General features: G+C 43.3%; 1 protein-coding gene across 2 annotated transcripts in view; it reads right to left on the reverse strand.

Moving 5' to 3' along the window:
* Positions 1–21223, reverse strand: part of LOC121287280 (ephrin-A5-like) — a 371160-nt gene extending 349937 nt beyond the window's left edge. For both annotated transcript variants that reach the window (XM_041205007.1, XM_041205006.1), the window contains exon 1: positions 20996–21223. In XM_041205007.1, the coding sequence (XP_041060941.1) occupies positions 20996–21117 (122 nt within the window). In that variant the 5' untranslated portion in view covers positions 21118–21223. The remainder of the gene's footprint in view (positions 1–20995) is intronic.
* Between the last annotated feature and the right edge of the window lie 247 nt (positions 21224–21470).

The following is a 21470-nucleotide window of genomic DNA, read 5'->3' on the forward strand; positions in this document are numbered from 1 at the left end:
GTACGCTCTTTCATGCGCATGCGCAAAAGAGCACTCTCTCAGCTTAGGGAATCCGCACAGCGAGCGCATAGCACTTCCTGGCAGACGTCACGCTGGGCTGGCCTTAATTGGCCAGCCCACGTAAAATGGTGGCGCACCCCCGATTAGAGGCGTGCCTACACGCGCCCGCTCCTGAACTTCCCACCCAACTGGGGTTTGGGGGGGGGGGGGAACGATTCCGCCCATTGTGCCCTGAAGAAAATGTTTTGCCTCTCGCAAATTGAAATGTTTCACTGATAAAAGGAATTTTAATTTTATGATTGTTTTCAGCTGGTTGACATATTGGTGGTCTAATAAGGCCTTGATCTAATCTTTTGTCAATATCTTGTAGGCATAGGCAAATGGCTGGATGTTTTTGCATCTCACTGACCCAGTAACAGCAAAGGGGCATAACTGGCACTGAGCAGGAACACCAGATCCATCAGCCAGAGCACTCCTTAATATTGCACAATCCTTACCCCTCCTCAGCAAATGAGCTGGAGTAAAGGTGACAAGTGGAATCTAGACCCCAGTAACTCAACAAATGTTTTATTATCGCAGTTGATCAAAATATCTTTGAAAGTACTTCTGAACTTGAAGGGTTAAATTATGAGGAGAAATTATACAAATTAGGGTTTTATTTGCTGGAATTTAGAAGATTGAGGGGTGATTTGGTCCAGGTTTAAGATATTAGGGGGAAGTGATACGTAAATAGAGAGAAACTATTCCTGCTGGTTGGGAAATCCAAGACCTGGGGACATAGCATAAAAATTATAGCCAGACTTTCCATCAGGAGGAAACATTTCTATGTGCAAAGGGTGGTAGAAATTAAGAAATGCCTCTTCCGCAAACAGCAGCTGATAGTGGGTCAATTAATGTTAAATCCGAGATTGAACGCTTTCTATTAACCAAAGCTGTTAAGGGATATGTGGCAAAGGCATGTATATAGAGTTAGGTCACAGGTCAGCCACAATCTCATTGAATGACAGAGCAGGCTCGAGGGACCAAATGGCCTCCTCCTGTCCCTATGTTCCTAAAGCAACATGAGGTATGGAAATGCAATGAGTTCTCTCACATGCCTGCCACTCCAGCTGTTTTGAGAGTCCGTTTTTGGAGAGTGGGGCGAGTGTGTAACTCTCGAATTGCTTGAAGGCACAAACAATCCTAACTTAAAAACCCCTTTTAGGACCAACAGCTATGTGAACACTACACAACTGAAGATACGCAGACGGATTTTCCCTCCGGGGTTGGGAAGTAGAAGTTGTGACTGTTTCCAGGTCCTGAACCCATCCCGAGGCAAAACAGTCACTCACCCGTAATTTTCCCCGGGGCAGCCAATTAATGGCAAGAGGGTAGGCTCGCCATCCAATTAAAGATGACGGGTGATATCTTGAAGCTGGAGGGCCAATCAGGAGTCTTCCAGCTTGAAAGGAGCAGCAGGCTATAATGGAAGGGGAGTTAGAGAGGGGATGCTTCAACATGGAGGCATCCTGTCGCCAGCTTTTTAAAAATCTTTGATTAAAAAATAAATTCAGCAGCCTAGCCACCATAGTGGTGGTGGGGGCGGGGGGCACTGGAGCTCCTCTACAGGGTCACCTGGGGTCCTCTAGGCCTTCCTGGAACATTACTCTCTCCGTCCCGCTGCTGGGAGATCATCTCCAGGCACCTAAACTGGCCCCTGTTGCCTGTAAGAATCCAGAGGCCAACTGGAAAATTCCAGTCGTCCCCCTTTAATTGGCCTCAAGTAGGTTTTTAATGAGTATTATTGGCGATCGGCAGGATGGAACCCACAAGCAGGCCAGCGGAACTACTTTTAGCTCCCGTCCACCTCCGATCCCAGCCCCAGCGGGGCTGAAAATCCAGCCCGTAGTTCCTCAATTTGCTGACTGTTAAAACCCTGGGCTCATATCAAAATGTGCACGTTGAAGATCAGATGGGAAATCTTGAGAGACCATTAGCGTCGGAACATCGATCACCAGGACACAGCTCCAAGCAAAAACCAGACAAAACAAAAACAATAGGGGTATTAAAACTAATAATGTTTTAATTTACATCATAAAACCATCAAAATGTCAGGGTGGGTGGATAAAAGTCTGTTTGACTGGCAGTCAATGATTAACCAATTGTTTAAAGAAATGCCAATTTGCATTCTGATTGTCATGGGAAGGTGGTGCGTCAAGAGGGGGTGCATGCCAGCACACCCATGCCAGGTGACCAGTGGCAGCACTGAGAGGGTGAGGCAACTGGAAGTAGGAGATCATATGGTGACGCTCTAGGAATGTGCCTAACGAGAGTTAGCAACACAAGAGCTATATTAGGGTTAGAATTATTGGTGCGAAAAGAGGAACTACAAACTCAGAACTCTCAAGAGTACACATTTGAAGTGAGGATCACTCCTCGGGGTTTAAATAGGTGCAAAAGTCTGCTTTCACATGCATCTCATTGAAAAAAAATGCAAGCAGGTCCATATGTCGAAACAGGCTCAAGGGAATGGAAATTTAGGATCAGCAAGTTGTTAAAACTGGAACCCTGAAACACATCACAGATAGGTCTCAGGATTAGATGTCACCCCAGTGCTGAGTTTGGTAACCTCAGCCAATGCCATTGTTAGGTCACCAGAACTGTCTCAGCACCCTGGCTCCCCCTACGCTTTCTGTAAACTTCCAGCTATGCTGCTTGTTCAGCTGAGGGATGCTTAGGATTGGTAACAATGCATCACAGTACGGGGATAACCTTTAGGATCATGGCACTCTGTACACAGAGCTTTGCTGCAATATGAGTGCATATCAGGTATTTAGTTGCTGAAGTCAGAATGCCCAATTTGTTGCACAATTTTCTCGGCGTTAAAATTAATGGACAGGAAATCAAAGGGCCCACAAATCCCTCACTTCCCCCAAATTCCTGAGATGCACTCCCATCACCAGGAATGTTAAAATTTGCTCTAAATACAGATGTGGGATCAGTGACGTGTCGGACAACTCACCTTTCACCTTGAAAAGTGGTGTTCAAACACCAGCTGAGGCTGATGGGTTGGAAGTCCCCTAGTTCTATTGGCAAGGGAGTTCTTTCCTGGTATTACTAGAGAAGGTGCATGCGCACAGAAGGAAGGCAACACATGCCTTATGATTTTACTTCAAACCGTGTTAATTGTGATTCAGTGGCTCACAACAGACTAATGTGAGAGATCTTCGTGCTTTTTTTTTTCCTCTCAAATACACACCTCAGCATTGTGTGCCCTCGGGTCAGGTGTAATTATGATCCAGTGAGGCAATGCCAAATTACTGCCAAACTCCACAGCCAGCAACTTAATCCAGTCTCAGAAATGTCAAATGTGTGACACTTCCATTTACTTCTACCCTTAAAGTTATTACAACAGGACTCACAGCAAATGGTCTATTTCACAGCAAACAAAGTATTTACTCAGCAAATAGAATCTGTTTAAGCAGAGCACCAAAACAAACAGTCTACAGAGTCTATTTAAATCATGTCTCTTTGCATAGTAGCAAATGCATGACCAAAACTACAGCAACTTCTCCAAATAAAAGGAGGTTGATTTCTCCCAGCAAAATGCAATAAATGGAGGATAGATACATAATACGAATTTTGTGGGTAGAGCCAATCTCAGTCACTTACAACAATGCTGTATCCAGACATGACTGATGAGAGAATTACTTAATCACCTCCATTCTAAGCTGGAATCGTGGTGTGGCTATACACAGCCTCCAGAAATTGTGCTCTGCTGAACCCGTTACATTAAGGATAACCATGTAGGTGTGCTTCTCCCAGCTCCACAGCATTCCTGAAGACCACCGCCAGCTCCCACTCAGCCCCCTCCCACTCGTTCCCACCACCAACCGCACCCACCCACCCCAACCCCTACCCTTCCCCACTTTGCCAATCACCTGCCTCCCCAGAACTTACCCAAAGGCTGCAACTCTGTCCTCGTGGAACTGGTGAGCTGCCTCTGCATGCTTGACTGACATCTGCAATTCGTCAGCAATACACTATTGTGGCTCAATGGAAAATTCTGGGTGAGCATTGGGCCTCCAGCTTCTGGAGCACACTCCCTGTGCCAAAAATGGGTCATAAAGGAATTTCTATTTCAATGAGTTGCAACAAGAGTCTTGATTTCAACACAGTCAAGAGGAAGAGGGGTTGAAGACAACATAGCAGAGGGCATTTGTAACTTAGGGAGAAGAGCCATAGAAGAGAAAGTAAACTTGCTTTTATAGCCCCATCATGGCAGTGATGGCGCCATCAAATGGGGCAAACCATTCAAAAGCCCATTGAGTTCGGAGGAACCGGAAGATTCCGCCAGCAGGAACAGCCGCAAAATTCCGCCCGTAGTCTAAAAGGAATGACCAACCTGCACAAAGCAGGATTCTACAAAGAGAAAATGAATGAATGACAGAATAATTGGGGTGGTTTAAGGGAAGAATGTTGGCCTGGAGACCCAGAGTACTCCCCGTTGTCCCCTGAATATTGCATTGGGATTTTTTTTTTTATGATGACCACAAAGTCAAGCAAGGCTTTGTTTAAACTTTCATGTGAAAGTAGAAATTCTCCTGTTGGAGCTCCATGGCAGCTTCAAAGCGCTTTCAGCATGAAAATCCTTAAACCTCCACCTTCCATATTATTTTCTCATCCAGAGCACTCTAAGATAAACATTGATTTTTATTTCATATTTTTGCCCGAGATGGCTACGTATTGGTGCTTTTAAAATTATCCACCACGTGATGGCACCTCCTGGTATCTTTAATGGTAGAACATTACTTTTTCACCAGATGCATTAGTCAATTACTGCAAAGTGCACAGCCTCTTGCTGTTAAATGTTATAGAAACTTACACTTAACAGGATCCAGCATTCGAATTGTGAATTTGATATGCATTGATTGTATATTGTACTCCTAACTGTGCTGTTATTGGAATATATATGAAATAAGAGACGTGGTTTCCTGATACTGATGAAAGAATATTGGTTTCTTCACACCGCAGGTGAAAGTGGGAGACAGGGAGGTTAATCAATGGCAGAGTACCGGCAGCCATTTTGAAATCATCCTTCTGGGGGATGACTGAAAGACAAACTTTTTTACATAATGTATTATCACGTCTCAGAAACAACTCTCAGCACTTGACGCAGGGGCAACATTGAAATGCAGTGCCTGTTATGTTGAACACACTGCACAATCACGATTGCTATCATGATTGTAGGCTAACTTGGGATATTGTTTTCTCTTTGTTCATCTCCCCTCCATGACAATGCACCATGTCCCTAAACCGAGTCCTTTGAAAAAAAAAACTGTATGATGCAAAAGATTTCCACATTGTCCTTTCGCTTCTTGTTCCTGAATTTGTATCTATCCAAATCTTAAGAAAAGAATTATCAAACTGTGATTTAGGGTGCTTTGCTGCATGGGGTCGAAATATGGACCTTGAGAAGAGCGGACATCCAAGAAAGTTGTGAAATATGGCTCTGAAGAAGAATGGAGCGGCTCAATTGGAGGAAACACAAGAAGAATGAAGAAGTTCTCAAGATGGTGGAGGGAGAAAGATTGTTTGTGAATATCATCAAGAAAAGGCAACAAGGTTGGATTGGCCACATTCTAAGGGATGAGAACTTGCTGAAGGAGGTGACAGAAGGAATGTTAGAAGGATGTAGACCAAGAGGGAGAAGGAGAATGATGATGTTAGACAACTTGAAATTAAAAATGGGAGGCGCCTATGAGCAACTGGAAAGGAAAGCACAAGACAGAGAGAAATGAGCAAAGGACCTGTCCTGAAGAGCGGTGATCTACCTATTACTATCTAACCACAACTGGCAGGTTGGTGGTTTTCTTTCTCTACTCAATATCATGGTCCTAAGTGAAATCATTTTGGGCAGTCTCAATCCAATTAGTCCTGGGTTTGGGGGCCCATAGCACAAAAATGCTTCCCGGGGCAACCTCACACTCAGAATAATTTGTAAGGATGGCAGGTTTGGGAAATAAAGGGTGCCTGATAAAGAGCCTTTCTCTGAGGTTTGGGCTTCGACATATCACAGGATAAATTTTCTCACGTCCGATCCCCAGTGCTTGAAATTGGGAATTTGTTCGATCACTACTATTAAGGAGCATTTAAGGAGCCCAAAAAATTGACTTTTTAAAAAAATATATAAATGGCTCTCTCCAAACTACAGGGTAGTGTTGAAAAGTACCAGACTAAGAATTGGTGTGGACCATCTAATTATGGGATATTGTAATTATCTAAAATAGCATCGTTTCTTGTTTTCTAGGGATGTTTATTTGCTGTAAGTTGTCTTTTTATACAAAATATAAATTATTTTGGGATATGAGAATCACTGGCAAGGAGATATTTAGCACACATCCCACTTTGTCTTGTGGTGGTGGTGCTGGACCTTCGCCCCAACGCATGGCAGTTCTTGTGCCTTCGGTAGCTGCTATGTTGGCATTGCATCTGGCAGCACTGGTGAAATGCTCTGTGCATCTTGACAAGATGGATAGAAAGAAATGGCTCCCATTGGCAGTAGAGTCAAGAACAACCTGCATTTCTTTCAAGCCTTGTGTTACCTCAGGACATCCCAAAGCAGTTTTACAGTTAATTGAGCACTTTTCAAGTGTTGTAACATCGGCATTTTAAAAATTTTGTGAAGAGGAGATGACTAAAGGAGGTAAGAAAGTAATTAACTATAGTTTGCTTGCTTCCATATAATGCTTTTATTTGAGATTCTCTGTAAGTCAATTGACTAAAACTTGATTCTAAGTGAATAAGTTTAAAAGTTTCACTGGCTTGTGGGAACCTGAAGTTACATATATTTGGATATATTAAAAGGCCTTGAATTTAATCCCATCCCCTGACCTATAGTAGGCATTGAAGATGAAATATCCCCTTCTGAAGATTTACCCCACCCCCCACTTTTTTTAATCATTCAACTGTCACATCAGAGCAAAAACTGCACTCTCTCTCAAGGTGGTATGACACTAGTGTGACTTCCAGTTTTAGAAACACTGCCCATGAGCTCAGAGGATTAAAAAGGGTACACTTCAGTGACTGACATCTCCCATAACCCCCCACCTATCATGGCCTCTGAGTCTTTTCACAGACCCTGACAGCAGTTTCCTAATCAAAGAGGGATTATGTCCATTCAAGATGGACCCTTCCCAGAGAGCGCCAGAGAAACTGCCATTGTCACTTAATGAAAGGGAAAGCAACAGAGTGAGACACACTGGACCAACATAGTGGGAAATTACTGAAGAGAAGAGAAAAAGAGAGAGAGAGAGAACTGTCATGATATCAGGTTTGCAGAGTACCATTTAGCAAGTTCTGAGGCTGTGGTGAAAACTGGGTATCCCTGAACTGAGGAGCACCCGTACCCCGCTCCCAATCGCCATCTTTCTCCCAGACCCGCCCCCAGTGCAGTGGAATTCTAATAACCGCACAAGTAGTTTGTCAAGAAGTGTTAGGATTCACGTGGATTAGGAGGAGTGAATCGGAGCGGTGCAGTGAACCCTGCTCGGTTGGGAAATAGACTGGCCACTTATACAGACTCTGCACTTCTATGAGAAGAATTTCTATACACCTGACACTGTTGCCATGCGTCCTGGATATGGGATGCCGTTGAGGACAAGAGATGAGCCACAATCAGGGTACTCTGTTTAGCTGAGAGATTGGGTTAGAAGAATTAGGCAAATACAGCAAAGCAGAATACTTTTTCCACAAAAGGCTTTGCTTTAAAAAATAAACTGTAGTGTGTAAATATCTTATACACACACACACCACACACACATCAAAGGCTAGATCATACAGTAAAAGAGATTGGGCTTCAGATTACAAAATGGATCCAGGACAAGATCTAGGTCCATCTGTGGGTGGGCAGGCAACTTTGCTGTACAGAATAAGCCCTTGAAGCAATGCTACCAGTGAGAGCTTCAACACTCAGTCAAAGAGTCATAGAGCCATAGAGATCTACAGCACAGAAAAAGGCCCTTCGGCCCATCAAGTCTACGCTGGTCAAACAAGTACCTAACTATTCTAACCCCATTTTCCAGCATTAGGCCCATAGCCTTGTATGCCAAATACTTCTTAAATGTTATGAGGGTCTCTGCATTTGCCACCCTTTCAGGCAGTGAGTTCCAGGTTCCCATCACCCTCTGGGTGAAAAAATCCTTCCTCACATCCCCTCTAAACCTCCTGCCCCTTACCTTAAATCCATGTTATTGACCCCTCCACCAAGGGGAAAAGTTCCTTCCTGTCTACCCTATTTATGCCCCTCAATTTTATACACTTTATTAAAAAAAAAGAAAGCCTGTTTGTCTTAAGGTTCACACCTCATGGAACTGTAAGCAAACACTGGACAAGGTGCTGCAGTGCGGAGTTTCTGGTACAGACTTGCTATCCAAAGACATACGACTTCCAATCCTGCAGCAGCGAATCATAAATTCAATAGATCTGGTCATTTATAGATGAATAGCAGAAATGAAACGACAACCCAAGCTTCCATACGTGGTTAAAAAAAGCCTAACTGAGTCACTCATGTCTTTCAGTGAAGGGAACATTCCATAAGGCTACCTGTTTTGGCCTATGGTTGATGCTAAAGGGCCTATAACAAATAACATCCACCACCATCTCAGGGCAATAAATGCATCCTTGCCGGTATTGTCCACATCCGAATAACAATTATTTTTTATTGAAATAAAGTGATGGGTAATGGGAGATGAACCATTAAGTTGAGTGGAGCCATGTAACATCTCAGGACCCCGTGACAAGTAGACTGTAACCCCTGCAACCTCGACACAGACTCCATGTGAAACCAGTGGAGTGAGGACCCAGCTCTTGCGCTCAGTTTGGCTGCTCGAGCAATCCGGTCGTAGTGGGATAGACGAAAGAAGGGAGAGAAAAAGGGAACAAAAGCCAGAAAGGTGGAACAACTTTAATGCAAACTGGGAGAGACACTTATTGTGGTATACATTTACAAGGGGCGCTGAATATTCTAACAGTCAACAAGAAAACAAAGGGAGCTAAACCTGTCTACGAGCCATATAGTTGGAAAAGGGGATTAAATGATTGGTTTATGGATGCTCTACTTTGTGTGTGTGTGTGTGTGTGTGTGTGTGTGTATGTGTTTTTGTGTGCGTGTGTGTGTGTGTGTGTGTGTGTGTTTGTAGGTTGATCTGTCTAAAGTACAGTTAAGGCCTGACATAGTGGCTGGAATTGAGCTCAAAGATCTATTGATCATAACTGAATTCAATCTTGCCAAAACCTTGTTCTCAAAGCAGTGCTTCTGTGTCAATGGCATCAATTTACCATCCGATGCATGTGCTAAACAGTGAGTGGGTCGGGCGGAAGGTGAAAGAGAAAAAGCAGCAGAGCTTTGAAGCAGACTTTTAAAAACAAAACACACACACACACACACACACACCCCCCCCCCGACCAAATTCAAATCCTTTTCCATTGCAGCTGCTTCAAAACCAGTGGCACATGGCAGAATGTGCTGTTTTATGCCTCAGCTAAATCAAGGAACCATTGGCCCAATGCGTTCAGGAAAGGCAGCCCAGCTGCAAGTCTGGCGCAAAGCCCAATTAACAGCTGCTGCCTGAAGTGGCATGTGTCCTAACACACTGCTTCACCGTCACAGTACCTCTGCATCACAAGTCGCACAGATTGACTGCTGCAGGCCTGCTCAATGGATACACAAAATATACTAGAATCTCCACCAGGCGGACTGGAATCTATGGCACGGTTTCAAGAAAACAACAATTGCACTGTTAGTTGACTTGTGCATAACATTGGTGTTGCCGCCAATAAGCTTGGGCTTAACGAGTTTTACACTGTAAATTTACACTTTTACACTGTGCATTAGCAGCACTGCTGGTAAACTTATGTGATCTCCTGGCATGGTTCTGAACATTATTCTGCAAACCATTTTGTCCATCTCTCTCTCTCTCCCTCTTTCGAGACCGCACCCCACCCCCACCTAGTCATCCGCCGTTCAGTTGGTAGCATTCTCAGTTCTCAAATCAGTAGGTCGTGGGTTTGAGCCCGTCTCCAGAGGTTGCAGCAGAAGATCCAAGCCAACACTACCACAGAGGGAGTGCTGCACCGGCTAAGTTGCTGTCTTTCAGGTAAGATTTTAAATCGAGCACCATTCTGCCCCCCCAGGTGGGAGTAAAAGATCCTGCAGCAATATTTGAAGAAAAGCAAGTTCTGCTGGGTATCCTGGCAAATATTTATCCCTCAGCCAACATCACTAACACAGATTATCCAATCCTTGCCACGTTGCAGTTCATGGAATCTTGCTGTGCATAAAACATATGCTATATTACAACTATGACAACACTTGTAAAAATACTTAATTTGTCATAAAGTGCTTTAGGAGGCCTGGAGATTCACCACCCCATTGCCACACACTATTCTTCTCTCCATTTCTATTAATTTCTGAAAATATTGCATCTTGTCTAAGCTTATGATACATACATATGAACATACAAATTAGGAGTAGGAGCAGGGCACTCAGCCCCTCAAGCCTGCTCTGCCATTCAATAAAATCATAGCTGATTTGATTGTAACCTCAACTCCACATTCCCATCTACCCCGATAACCTTTCACCTCCTTGCTTATCAAGAATCTATCTACCTTTGCCTTAAAAATATTCAAAGGCTCTGTCTCCACTGCCTTTTGAGGAAGAGTTCTGAAGACTCACAGCTCTCAGAGAAAAAATTTCTCCTCTTCTCTGTCTTAAACGAGTGGCCCCTTATTTTTAAACAGTGACCCCTGGTTCTAGATTCTTCCACAAGAGGAAACATTCTCTCCACATCCACCCTGTCAAGACCCCTCAGGATCTTAAAGGTTTCAATCAAGTCACCTCTTCTAAACTCCAGCGGATACAAGCCTAGCCTGTCTAACGTTGCCTCATAAAACAACCCGCGAATACATAATCCAGAAAAATATAATCAGACAAGTCATTGTGATTAATTGATCAATTGTTACCGGTAGACCTGAAATCACCCATGCCCAGCACTACTGTCAAACTGCTTCCTCCAGACACAATTCAAGTTTGGAGGGACAAAAATCACAGCTCTGAGGCTGGGTATTCTGGACAATTTTTAAAAATTCATTATTGCCCATGTTCAGAGGGCATTTTAAGAGTCAACCACATTGCTGTGGGTCTGGAGTCACATGTAGGCAAACCAGATAAGGATGGCAGATTTCGTTCCCTAAAGGACATTAGTGAACCAGGTGGGTTTTTATGACAATTAACAATGGCTTCATGGTCATCATTAGACTTTTAATTCCAGATTTTTATTGAATTTAAATTCCACTACCTGCTGTGGTGGGATTTAAACACAGATCCCCAAAGCATTACCCTAGGCCTTGGGATTACTAGTCCAGTGACAATACCACTATGCTGTCACCTCCCCAATTCAAGTGGACATAGGATCAAAATCACATGTTGACATTCTACATTATCAAAATCTGCAGTATAATGGGATTTTTTAAAAAAATATTATTAATGCAGTATTAATTCTATAGGTGCAGTGCAATCATAGAAGCCCACAGAATCAACATTTGCTCAGCTTAAAGTACAGAACTTTCTGGAATAAAACAAGTTAATAAAACATTACTGATCCTGCCACCTCAGACCATTTGTTATGTGGCTTTAGATGAGCATGTTTATTTCAAGTGTAATACTGATGCCCATAGTGGGGAGGGGGGAGGAGCGCGTCACGGGTACAAATCTGTTGACTGCCACAAGACGTCACCTAGACCAGCCCCGCTTTTCCCCCCTACAGCACAATAAATTGCTTGAATATTTCTCAGTCAACTGTTAAATTATACACTTTGAAAAGGAAAGGAACTGTGCGAGAGATCGTCAGTTATGAAAACAGACCTTCGCCAATCTGTAACACAAATAAAATCAGTGATCACTGAAATATACAGTATTGATCCAATACCCGATACCAATGGAGCAAAGGCTACCTGACAGCTACTGATATCGCTGTCACATACATACATACAGAGGCTATAACCTTTAGGTTTGGGGCCTTACCAATCAGAGTATCATTTTACAGCATCAGATACTTAGGTGTAAATCCCACTATAACCAATCTGTCTGTTCTGCCTCTGTGATGACAATTGTTCCACAGCAGTGGAGAGCAGGTGCCCACAGAAACACATGTTTTTTTCTTATTCTTTAAAGGGGATGTGGGCATCGCTGGCTGGGCCAGCACTTTTATTGCCCATCCCCAACTGCCCTTGAGAAGGTGGTGGTGAGCCTACTTCTTCAACGGCTGCAGTCCATGTGATGTAGGTACACCCACAGTGCTGTTAGGGAGGGAGTTCCAGGATTTTGACCCAGTGACAGTGAAGGAATGGGCAGGATGGTGTGTGGCTTGGAGGTGTTCCCATGCATCTGCTGCTCTTGTCCTTCTAGGTGGTGGAGGTCACAGGTTTGGAAGGTGCTGTCGAAGGAGCCTTGCCAAGTTGCTGCAGTGCATCTTGTAGATGGTACACACTGCTGCCACTGTGCATCAGTGGTGGGAAGAGAGGATGTTAAAGATGGTGGATGGGGTGCCAATCAAGCGGGTTGCTTTTTCTGGATGGTGTCAAGCTTCTTGAGTGTTGTTGGAGCTGCACTCATCCAGGCAGGTGAAGATCCAACAACACGCAAGAAACTTGACACCATCCAGGTGTCCCCAAGAAACAAGGTTATCAATATACAGGGATCCAAACCTGCTATTGGAAAAAAAAATGCACTATACTTTGAAATCCAGATTTCTATAAATTCTGTTACCATCACTGGGATTATTGAATCTACTGGTACTCGTATGCTGTAAGAAGAGACGCCCCAAAGCCAACACAGTTTAATAAGTGATCCACTTAACCCATCATCTGAAATTGCTTACACACTCCAAGCACCAGTGACTGACAAGCAGTGCTTGCTTCACCACAGTGTTGGACAACTCAGAATGCTCTCTCCAAAAACACATGCATGGTAAAGGGAAGAAGCGTCATATTAGACTCAAAACATTAACTCTGTTTCCCTCTCCACAGAAGCTGCCAAAACTGCTGAGTTTTTTTCATCATTTTCTGGTTTTATTCCATGGTAAAGCAGCAGCTTATGAGGCAGAAGCATTATTTATTTCTTAAAAAAACTTGCATCTATATAAAAACCTCTTACCTCCACAGCAAGGGGCCATAACCTTAAAATTAGAGCAAAGCCATTCAGAGATAATGTTAGGAAGCACTTCATCACACAAAGGGCAGCGGGAATCTGGAACTCACCCTTCCCCAAAAAAGCTGCTGAGGCTGGGGATCACTGGAAAATTTCAAAACCGAGTGGCAGATTTTTGTTCAGCATGGGTCTTAAAGGCTATGGAGCCCAGGTGGGTAGATGGAGTTAAGATGCAGATCAGCCGTGTTCCAAGTGAATGACAGAAATGACTTGAAGGGCGGAGTGGTCTTCTACCGGTCCCTATGTCATTGTGGGTGCTGGCAGCTCTCCTACAGGACATGTTGATATAGACTGATGCTTATTAATCAACAGCCAGCACACTGTACTGAACTCCAGTGAGGAAAAAGATAGCTACAGTTTGAAAATTCCACACATCCACTTATTACTCTCTTCTGAAGTGCTTGCAGAACACTAAGTTGTCCACTAAAAACAGCCAAACTCCTAATATTCATTCTGCAGACTACCGAAGTCATTAATTTGGCAGTTCACACCAAGCAAAGCAACAAGTAAACACTCTATGCCCTAACCTACTAATCAAGCCTTTCTTTTGCACTCTAAAAACAAAAATTTTCACCAGATTATTCAACAGAGCTCTGCAGTCTGTACAGCAAATCACAGGATGCAAGGTGCCAGCAGATTCATCGTCAGTGAGAGACAGCGAAGGGCCTTTCTAATTGGCGAAACATGTCGTGCTTGGATCAAGATGTTACAGTTAAACTTAAAGAATTTTATACCATGGGGGTGGGGTCTGAATGGGAAATGGCTTGGCAGATGGGAATTCTACGCTTGGGTGAGGCATGCATTAACCTGGAATGGCCAATTTAGTACTGATCAGAGCTACAGCATTACAGTGGCTGACCACGTCAAGATTCATCTTTATTACAAGGCACTGGGGGATTTATTTTTTTTAACCAGGGCTTTGTAGGGAGGTGGGGGTGGTATTTTCCTGATCCCTCCTTTGAAAACCACAAACCAGATCTTTCTCCCCAACACCCACAACGTCGGACGGGTTGCTATTCCACATTAAAGCAACTGGCTAACTGTAACTGAAAGAGGCAAACAACACGGAATGGCAAGTGGTGTTTTGGGAAATTGGCATGTCTTCACTTTCCCATGGAAAGTGCAAAACAAGTGGGCTTAGTAATGATTGACAACACTGTATTTTTATATCACTAGTTTCACAGCAGTCGGCACTGCTATTTCGCACCAGTGAAATTAACAATGACACGTGTGAAAATCACACTCACAGTCCCTCCCACGTGTTAAAGTTTCTGCAGAGAATGCTGACACAGCTGAAGGTGCTGCAAAATTGAGTAAACCAAATATCCTTCCATGCAGTGACAGTCACAGAGGTGATGTGGATGGCCTATCACAGCAGGGGACATTAAACCTTTTTAAAATTTGCACCCGTTTACGAATCTTTTATTTAAAAAAAAGACTTCCATTTTAAAATAGCACCTGACCAACTTTGTTGTTGATATATGTCTAACAAATGCCCAATGAGGAGAATATTGCAATCATACAACTTACATTTATATTGCATGTTTATCATGTTGCCCCACAGGAGGGTAACAAGAAAAGAAGTGACACTGAGCTAAACAAGACAACATTGGGACAGGTGACCAAAAACTTGAAGAACGAGGCAGGTTTTCAGGAGCAAAAGGTAGAGAGGCACCTAGGTTTAGTGAGACAGTTCCAGACCCAAGGGTCTAGATACCAATAGTGGGGCGAAGGAAGCAGGAGGATGCACAAGTCATCTCTGAGGAGGTTAGAAAGAGAGGGATGGGGCGAGACCACAGAGGGATGTGAACACGACAATGAGAATTGTGAAACCAAGGTGCTGGTGGGCCAGGAGTCAACATCAGTCAGTGAGCACAGGCGCGATGGATGAATGGGACTTGGTGTAGGTTAGGACTAGGGCCACAGAGTTTAGAATGAAGATGGGAGACTGGCTAGGAGAGCGCTGAAATAGTCGAGTGTGGAGGAAACAAGAGCAGAAACTAGGGTTTTACTGGCAGATAAGTGGGGTCAGGGTTGGTGGGGGTGGGGGTTGGTGATATCATGAAGGACACGATATGAATTTCAGCTCAGGGTCAAAAAGGACGCGGAGATTGTGAACAGTCTGGTTCAGCCTGTGACAACGGGCAGGAAGAGAGTAGAATCCGTGATGAGGAAAGGGTGTTCAGGGCAGCTTTGCACAGGTGATTTCATGTACAAGAGACACCGTAATATTATGTGTGAGCCATGACTGTGGCACATGTGAATTACAAATCTCCTGCAAGTGAAGAAAATCCACTAATACACCACTAATGGGTACAATATCCTTCATTTCCTGAAACAATCATTGTAATACCAAAAAGGAAATTCTCACTGAGGCATTCAAAGTGTAGATAAGCAAATCCTTGGGGAGTACTGTGTGGTTTGTTTATTTTGATTACATTCTAGATTTTAAAAGATACAGTGTTTGAAGGGAAGAGGGAACAGAACCAGCATTAGGAATACTAATCCTAATTAGAAGCAGAAATTATTAATTTTTTCAAATGTAAGATACATGTCAACAAGGTTTTCAAATCAACTCGGGATTAGCCAGCCATTAAGCTTTTAATGAGTGACCAGAGTCAGTGTTTAGCGGAAAGCACAAGTGCTCATGGACCCCCTCAGCAAAGACTATGTGGCGCGGTAAGGCTTATTTGTGAGGTATCAACTATTGAAAGCATTTTCTGTGGGACTATGATCTTTGAAGTTCACAATGCGTATTTGGTAATGGAGTGTAAGATGTCTTGAGCAAGACTGCTCTCTCCCCCTCTCTCTCCTTTTCTGAAAGAAGGTCACTCTTTAGTACGCACACTGCCGCATAAAATAACCATCTTTCCTTTTTTTTACTGGTGGCAGCAACAGACTGTAAAGTAAATTTAGCTAAAATCAAATTTTCAAAATGAATAATGGTGCACTTGGCAAACCTATTAATAAATTTGAAACAGTCTCTCCCACACTTGCTCATCCCATGGTCCTTCCATAGATTATGTTACTTGATGTCCATGGCAATAACCCTGAGATCTGGGTATCAGGTCTGAGGAAGGATACAGTGGCCTTGGAAGAATGCGCAGCGCAGAATTCACCAGAAGGATATTGGGGATTACAGAGTTAAGCTATGAGGACAGGTTGCATACACTTGTCATGCATTCCCCTGAATATAGAAGACTGAGGAGTGATCTGATCAAGGTCTTTAAAAGGATAAGAAGGATTCGACAAGTTAGATGAAGAGAAACTATTTATTCTTGTGGAAGAATCTGGAATAAGAGTGAATAGGAGTAAAAATCAGGAAGTACTTCTTCACTCAAAGGATAGTAGGCACCTAGAACTCTGTCCCAAAAAAGGAATTCAATTGAAGCTTTCAGAACAGGGCTCGATAGATTTTTACTAGGTAAGGGTATCAGGAGATATGGAGCAAGACTGAAACGGAGTTGAGGTACAGATCAACCATGATCCAGCTGAATGGTGGAGTACACTCAAGGTGCTGAATAGCCTACTGCTGTTCCCGTGTTCCATTTAAAATGAATTATCTGTGTAGTAATGCTACATTTTAGGTAAGGAGAGTTACACTACGCATATAAAAGGTAAGGATTTGAGTTAAGGAATATTTCTGTACAGTGTTATCAATACACTTTATACAACAAAATCCCTTTCTCCAACTCTGAATTATATAAACGCTCAGCAGATGCAAGTCCCCAATTTAATTACTTTAAATTATCAGTCCTTTCTTATATGTGACTTGTGTATCAAGCTGAAATATTGCAAGTAATGAGATCCCACTGTAACCCAGTTAATTGAAGGGACCAGTATATGTTTATTATTATAATTAGGATCCAATCAGTGGGTTTTTTGTTCCAGTAGGAGCTGCCCTGCCGTGTGCTATAGGTGAGTTGTCTGAGGGACAGCAACATGTTTTAAAGGCAATACCTTTCAATCAGTCTAGTTTCCTATTAGCCGACTGAAAAAAAGAGAGAGATTGCTGGATTTATAGGAGGAAAAATAAAAAGTAGTAGCAGTCCATGTTTAAACAGTTATGATATAATCATGCAGCCTTACCTAGTGAATGTTAGGTTTTGTCGATTCACCCATTGATGTCCCCTGGTACACTATTAACCATGACAAATAACATTTCAAAGGAAATTGTTAAGAGCTGCTCCTATGTAATTTCCTTAAAATGATGCTTAGTGGCTCCGTGGAAAATAAAAGAGATGTGAACACATTTTTTTGGCTTTTTTTGTGGGAGCACACCATTGTTAGTGGAGCTTACAGCAAAAGTCTGTCTCTAAGTCTGTATTGATCGCTGACAGGACTGCTAAGTAGCATCGGCAAAAGCAGGAAGGCCAATTGTTAAGAAAGGGATAATGTTGGAATTAGGAATGATTTTAGTAAAGAATAAATGAGGAAAAAGAGATAGCAATGAATCCAACATCCTTTTTGTCCTCACTTCACTGGACTTAGAACTATGCAAATATGAATGATGATATGCTTATTTAGTTTCAGTTTTCCACTATTGGCAAAATTTGAGCGTGCATGATATATAGGATGTCACACATCCCAGGTCCACGTACAGTGTGGTGGAAAGCCTTAACGACAACTAAAACATCAAAATCTTTGTTTTATGTAAACGAACCTGTTGTTATGAAACTCATGTATAAATTAACCACGTACAGGCAGCTTCATTAAAAACTCCCATTACCACTGTCTGTGAGCAAGGCTATCAATTTTATAGGGACAATTTATTATAATGATGTGTATCACCATGCTGCATCTAGCTGGGTAATTTGCATAGTAAATTCAAATTAGTCCGTGTAACATTGAGAGCGCTACCATTTACCGAGTGTCCGACCATTATTAGCGAGACACATTTGTAATTTGGTATTAACATAAATTACTAACATATTTATTGATTTTTTTTAATTGCAGCGCTAAGATCATGGAGGCTGGGTAAATACAAAATCAGAAGGCAGACAGACATTAGACAGATAGAGGGGTACACAGATACTGGGAGAGCTGAAGTACTTTTCCTTAAAAGTTAATTGAGAATAATGCTTAAATCAATATTTCCTTAACCAGTCTTTGGAAGCACTCGGCTCATTTTTTAAGTTATCTTCCTTCCTACTAAAGTTTGAATGCATCCAAAAATTACTGAAAATTAAAGATGTTAGCGTGGAAATACTTTGCACGCGAAATGATGTAATCAAATGGTTAATTAACAAAAACTGCAATTTTATTGGAATAAGGTGAAAAAAGAATCACGTTGAAACCTTTTTTTCATATCAAGATGTGTTAAAATGATGGTGGACCTGTCCTTCAGTACCAGGCGAATGTAAGCCATTTCTACAGACTGTTTTGCTGTAGCTGATATTAACCACATTTCTTGCAAGTTGAGTTGTTGTATAGTAATAAACACTAGCCTGATTACACATCAGACTTGTTGACCAGCCATGCACTGTTCAACAGAATCTGTAGTTAGTCAGAGAGCTAACATTATCTCGGCACAGTAAAAATTGTTAAGATATCTCCTCCTAACCCAAACTTGAAATCATGCGAGGCTATTTTTTTTGTTTCAGCTCACGGGCGAGAGTGAAAGACAGTCGCCACGCGTGGAAGGGATCCGCAATCTCAAAAGTTTACAAGTTTATAAGCAACACAAACACAGGCAACCTCTCAAACTTTTATATATTTTGAGAGCAGAGAGAGAGAGACGGCGACTCCGAAAGGAACCCTGCCTTTCACTTTGCAGGTGAGAAGGAGCAGGGATTGTCAAGACTCTCAATGTTCCTCACAACCCGGGAATCACAAGCGCGGGGACAGCGCAATTCCAGCGTATTTAAAGGCTCCGGCGGACACCAAGTCATCCAGGGTTTTCCAGAACTGTAACCCGTGTTCCTTATGACGGCATTCAGCCGCAAGCCCAAACTAATTCGTCTTGCCGGCTGCCTTGGGTGCTAAATGTAAGCATTTAATAAACTAAAGCAGTTGCCAGCCGACGCACATAAACTGTGCTTCGCAACAGTGTGAATTCGATTTTAATCCGGATCGAGCAGTTGTTCCTCTGAATTGCAAGAACTATTTTAAGATGAATATTTGTTTTAGCAATGGTATGAAACCTCAGCAACAGGCTTGGTTCCTGAACCACACAAATGCCAGCACTTTGCCCCAGCACCTGTTTCTTCACTGGATTCTTTTTAACCACCCAGTTTTTAAGAACAGTATCTGCATCCTACAATGGAGGCGCAGTAAAATCTAAACCCGCATTTTCCATTAGAAAGGCAGCTCACCTCAACCGTTCATTCACCGCTGCTCTTCCTTCCTGCTACTCAACCCTTCCTCTAAATTATGTATTAACCTGGAAAGTTCGCCGCTGAGGTGAAAACGAATGTGTGTGTGGGGCTTTGGAAACTTCAACTTCAGCCTAGAATTACACCCGGTGCCAACCACAGAAAACATGAGAGTACACACGCGGTGTGGGATACAGAGACACCCCAATGGTTAAATTCACTTTCTACGGCAGAACGAGGGGACAGATTCTCACAGCTACACCTGGACAGCAAGAGAAAAATCTCTCTCTCCCTCCATCTCTGGGCGAACCTGACTGCTCGCCCGGTAGAACTGGTTGTTCGATCACACAGCACCTCAATCCGGCATCAACCCTCAAGGAAAAATAACTGTTTTTTGATCCCTTCATGGTTTAAACGCGCCCATGCGAGCCGAGAGGCCGGCGATTGGGAAGGGCATGTGCCAAATAGTGTCGAGAAAGGAGCACACACACTCATACACTGCAAATAAAAAAAACTTCAAACAATAAAAAGGTAGCTACACTTCACTCCAGATGGAGTGTGTCTGGACCTCTCCAACTCGATAAGGAATAAGTTACGCAGGTAAATCGAGCCCCTAAGACAGTGCATCGATTACTACTGTGAGCATAAAAGCAAAAATTCACTGTTGTAAGCCTGTCTGTTAGAAGATTTCCAAATTTCGGCTGGCACAGCGCACAGGGATCTTGATACAGGGATCTTTGTCACTGCAGTATCTGTTCGGATCAGCCGCGTTTTACGTGCCAGTCACTGCAATTCGCCCCTTCTTGCAAACCGACCTTGTTCAGCGGCTACACACCTCCAAATAATAAGTGCGTCTTCACCTCAATACAAAAGGGTTTTTTAAAAAAAAAACATTTCTTTAAAAAAATAAAAAGAGCGCAAATCCAGTGCAGCAGCCTGTTCCCCTTTAAGTGAGATTAAAGCCATCCCTAAGTTTTTGGTGTTTAAAATGTTCGAAAGCGAACCAAGGCGCAGGTCTCTCCGGCCGAAGACTCGCTTTTCGGCATCGGTTTCAGACATCAGAAATTAACAGGTCAGGAAATCTGTGCACGATCCGCCGTGGGTCAAAAGCACTCGCTAGATAACGTATTTTTGTTTTAAAAGGGGTGTAAACCCCCCCCCCCCCCCCAAAGTAATTTATGACGATTTAGGAGCCGAGCCGTCAAATAATGACAAGAGACTGCAGAAATAGAATTAACTTTTGTAAAATGCAAATACTGCAGATCAATGGGAAACGGCGGTTAAATTGGTTTGTTGAGAATCGGTGTAGGAAGGAACTAGAGGAATGGATGGTGCAAACTATGCCCCCCACCCAGCCCCCCAACCCCTTTCAAAAATGCACAACCGAATTACAAATGCTCCCCGTTCCACCTCTCTGATGTGCAAATTGCATTACCTGGGGTTGGTGCTATTCCAGTACACGGCGTAGCGGTCAGCAACTACTTTCCCAGAATCTTCCGTCCAAACACAAACCCAAAGGGCCAGAAAGAGCAGCACAGCCACCTCCACGTTCATCATCGCCGCTGAATCCGTCCAAGCGATCTTTCACACGCAAAACTCTTGGTGCAAATCAAAGCCTCCAGCCGCCGCCTCCATACGGTGCCTGAACCAACAACTTTCAACAGGAGCAGCTTTTTTTTTTAAGAGTGAATCCAACCCCTATTACACTTGCGCAACCTACCCTGCTTGGAGAGGGAGGTGTGTGGAAGCGAGCAAAGGAGGAGGGGGGGGGGGGCGGGGGTGGTGGGGGTAGAGGGAAGGCGGAAATTATGAATGAAAGCACCCTCAACCAGTTGTCAGCCGCGCAGTTTCCGAGCCCCGTGGATGCTGACCAATCGGAGCCCGGTGGGGGCGGGACCCAGCCCATATTA

This window comes from Carcharodon carcharias, chromosome 14 (assembly GCF_017639515.1).
Source record: "Carcharodon carcharias isolate sCarCar2 chromosome 14, sCarCar2.pri, whole genome shotgun sequence".
Taxonomy (NCBI): Eukaryota; Metazoa; Chordata; class Chondrichthyes; order Lamniformes; family Lamnidae; genus Carcharodon; species Carcharodon carcharias.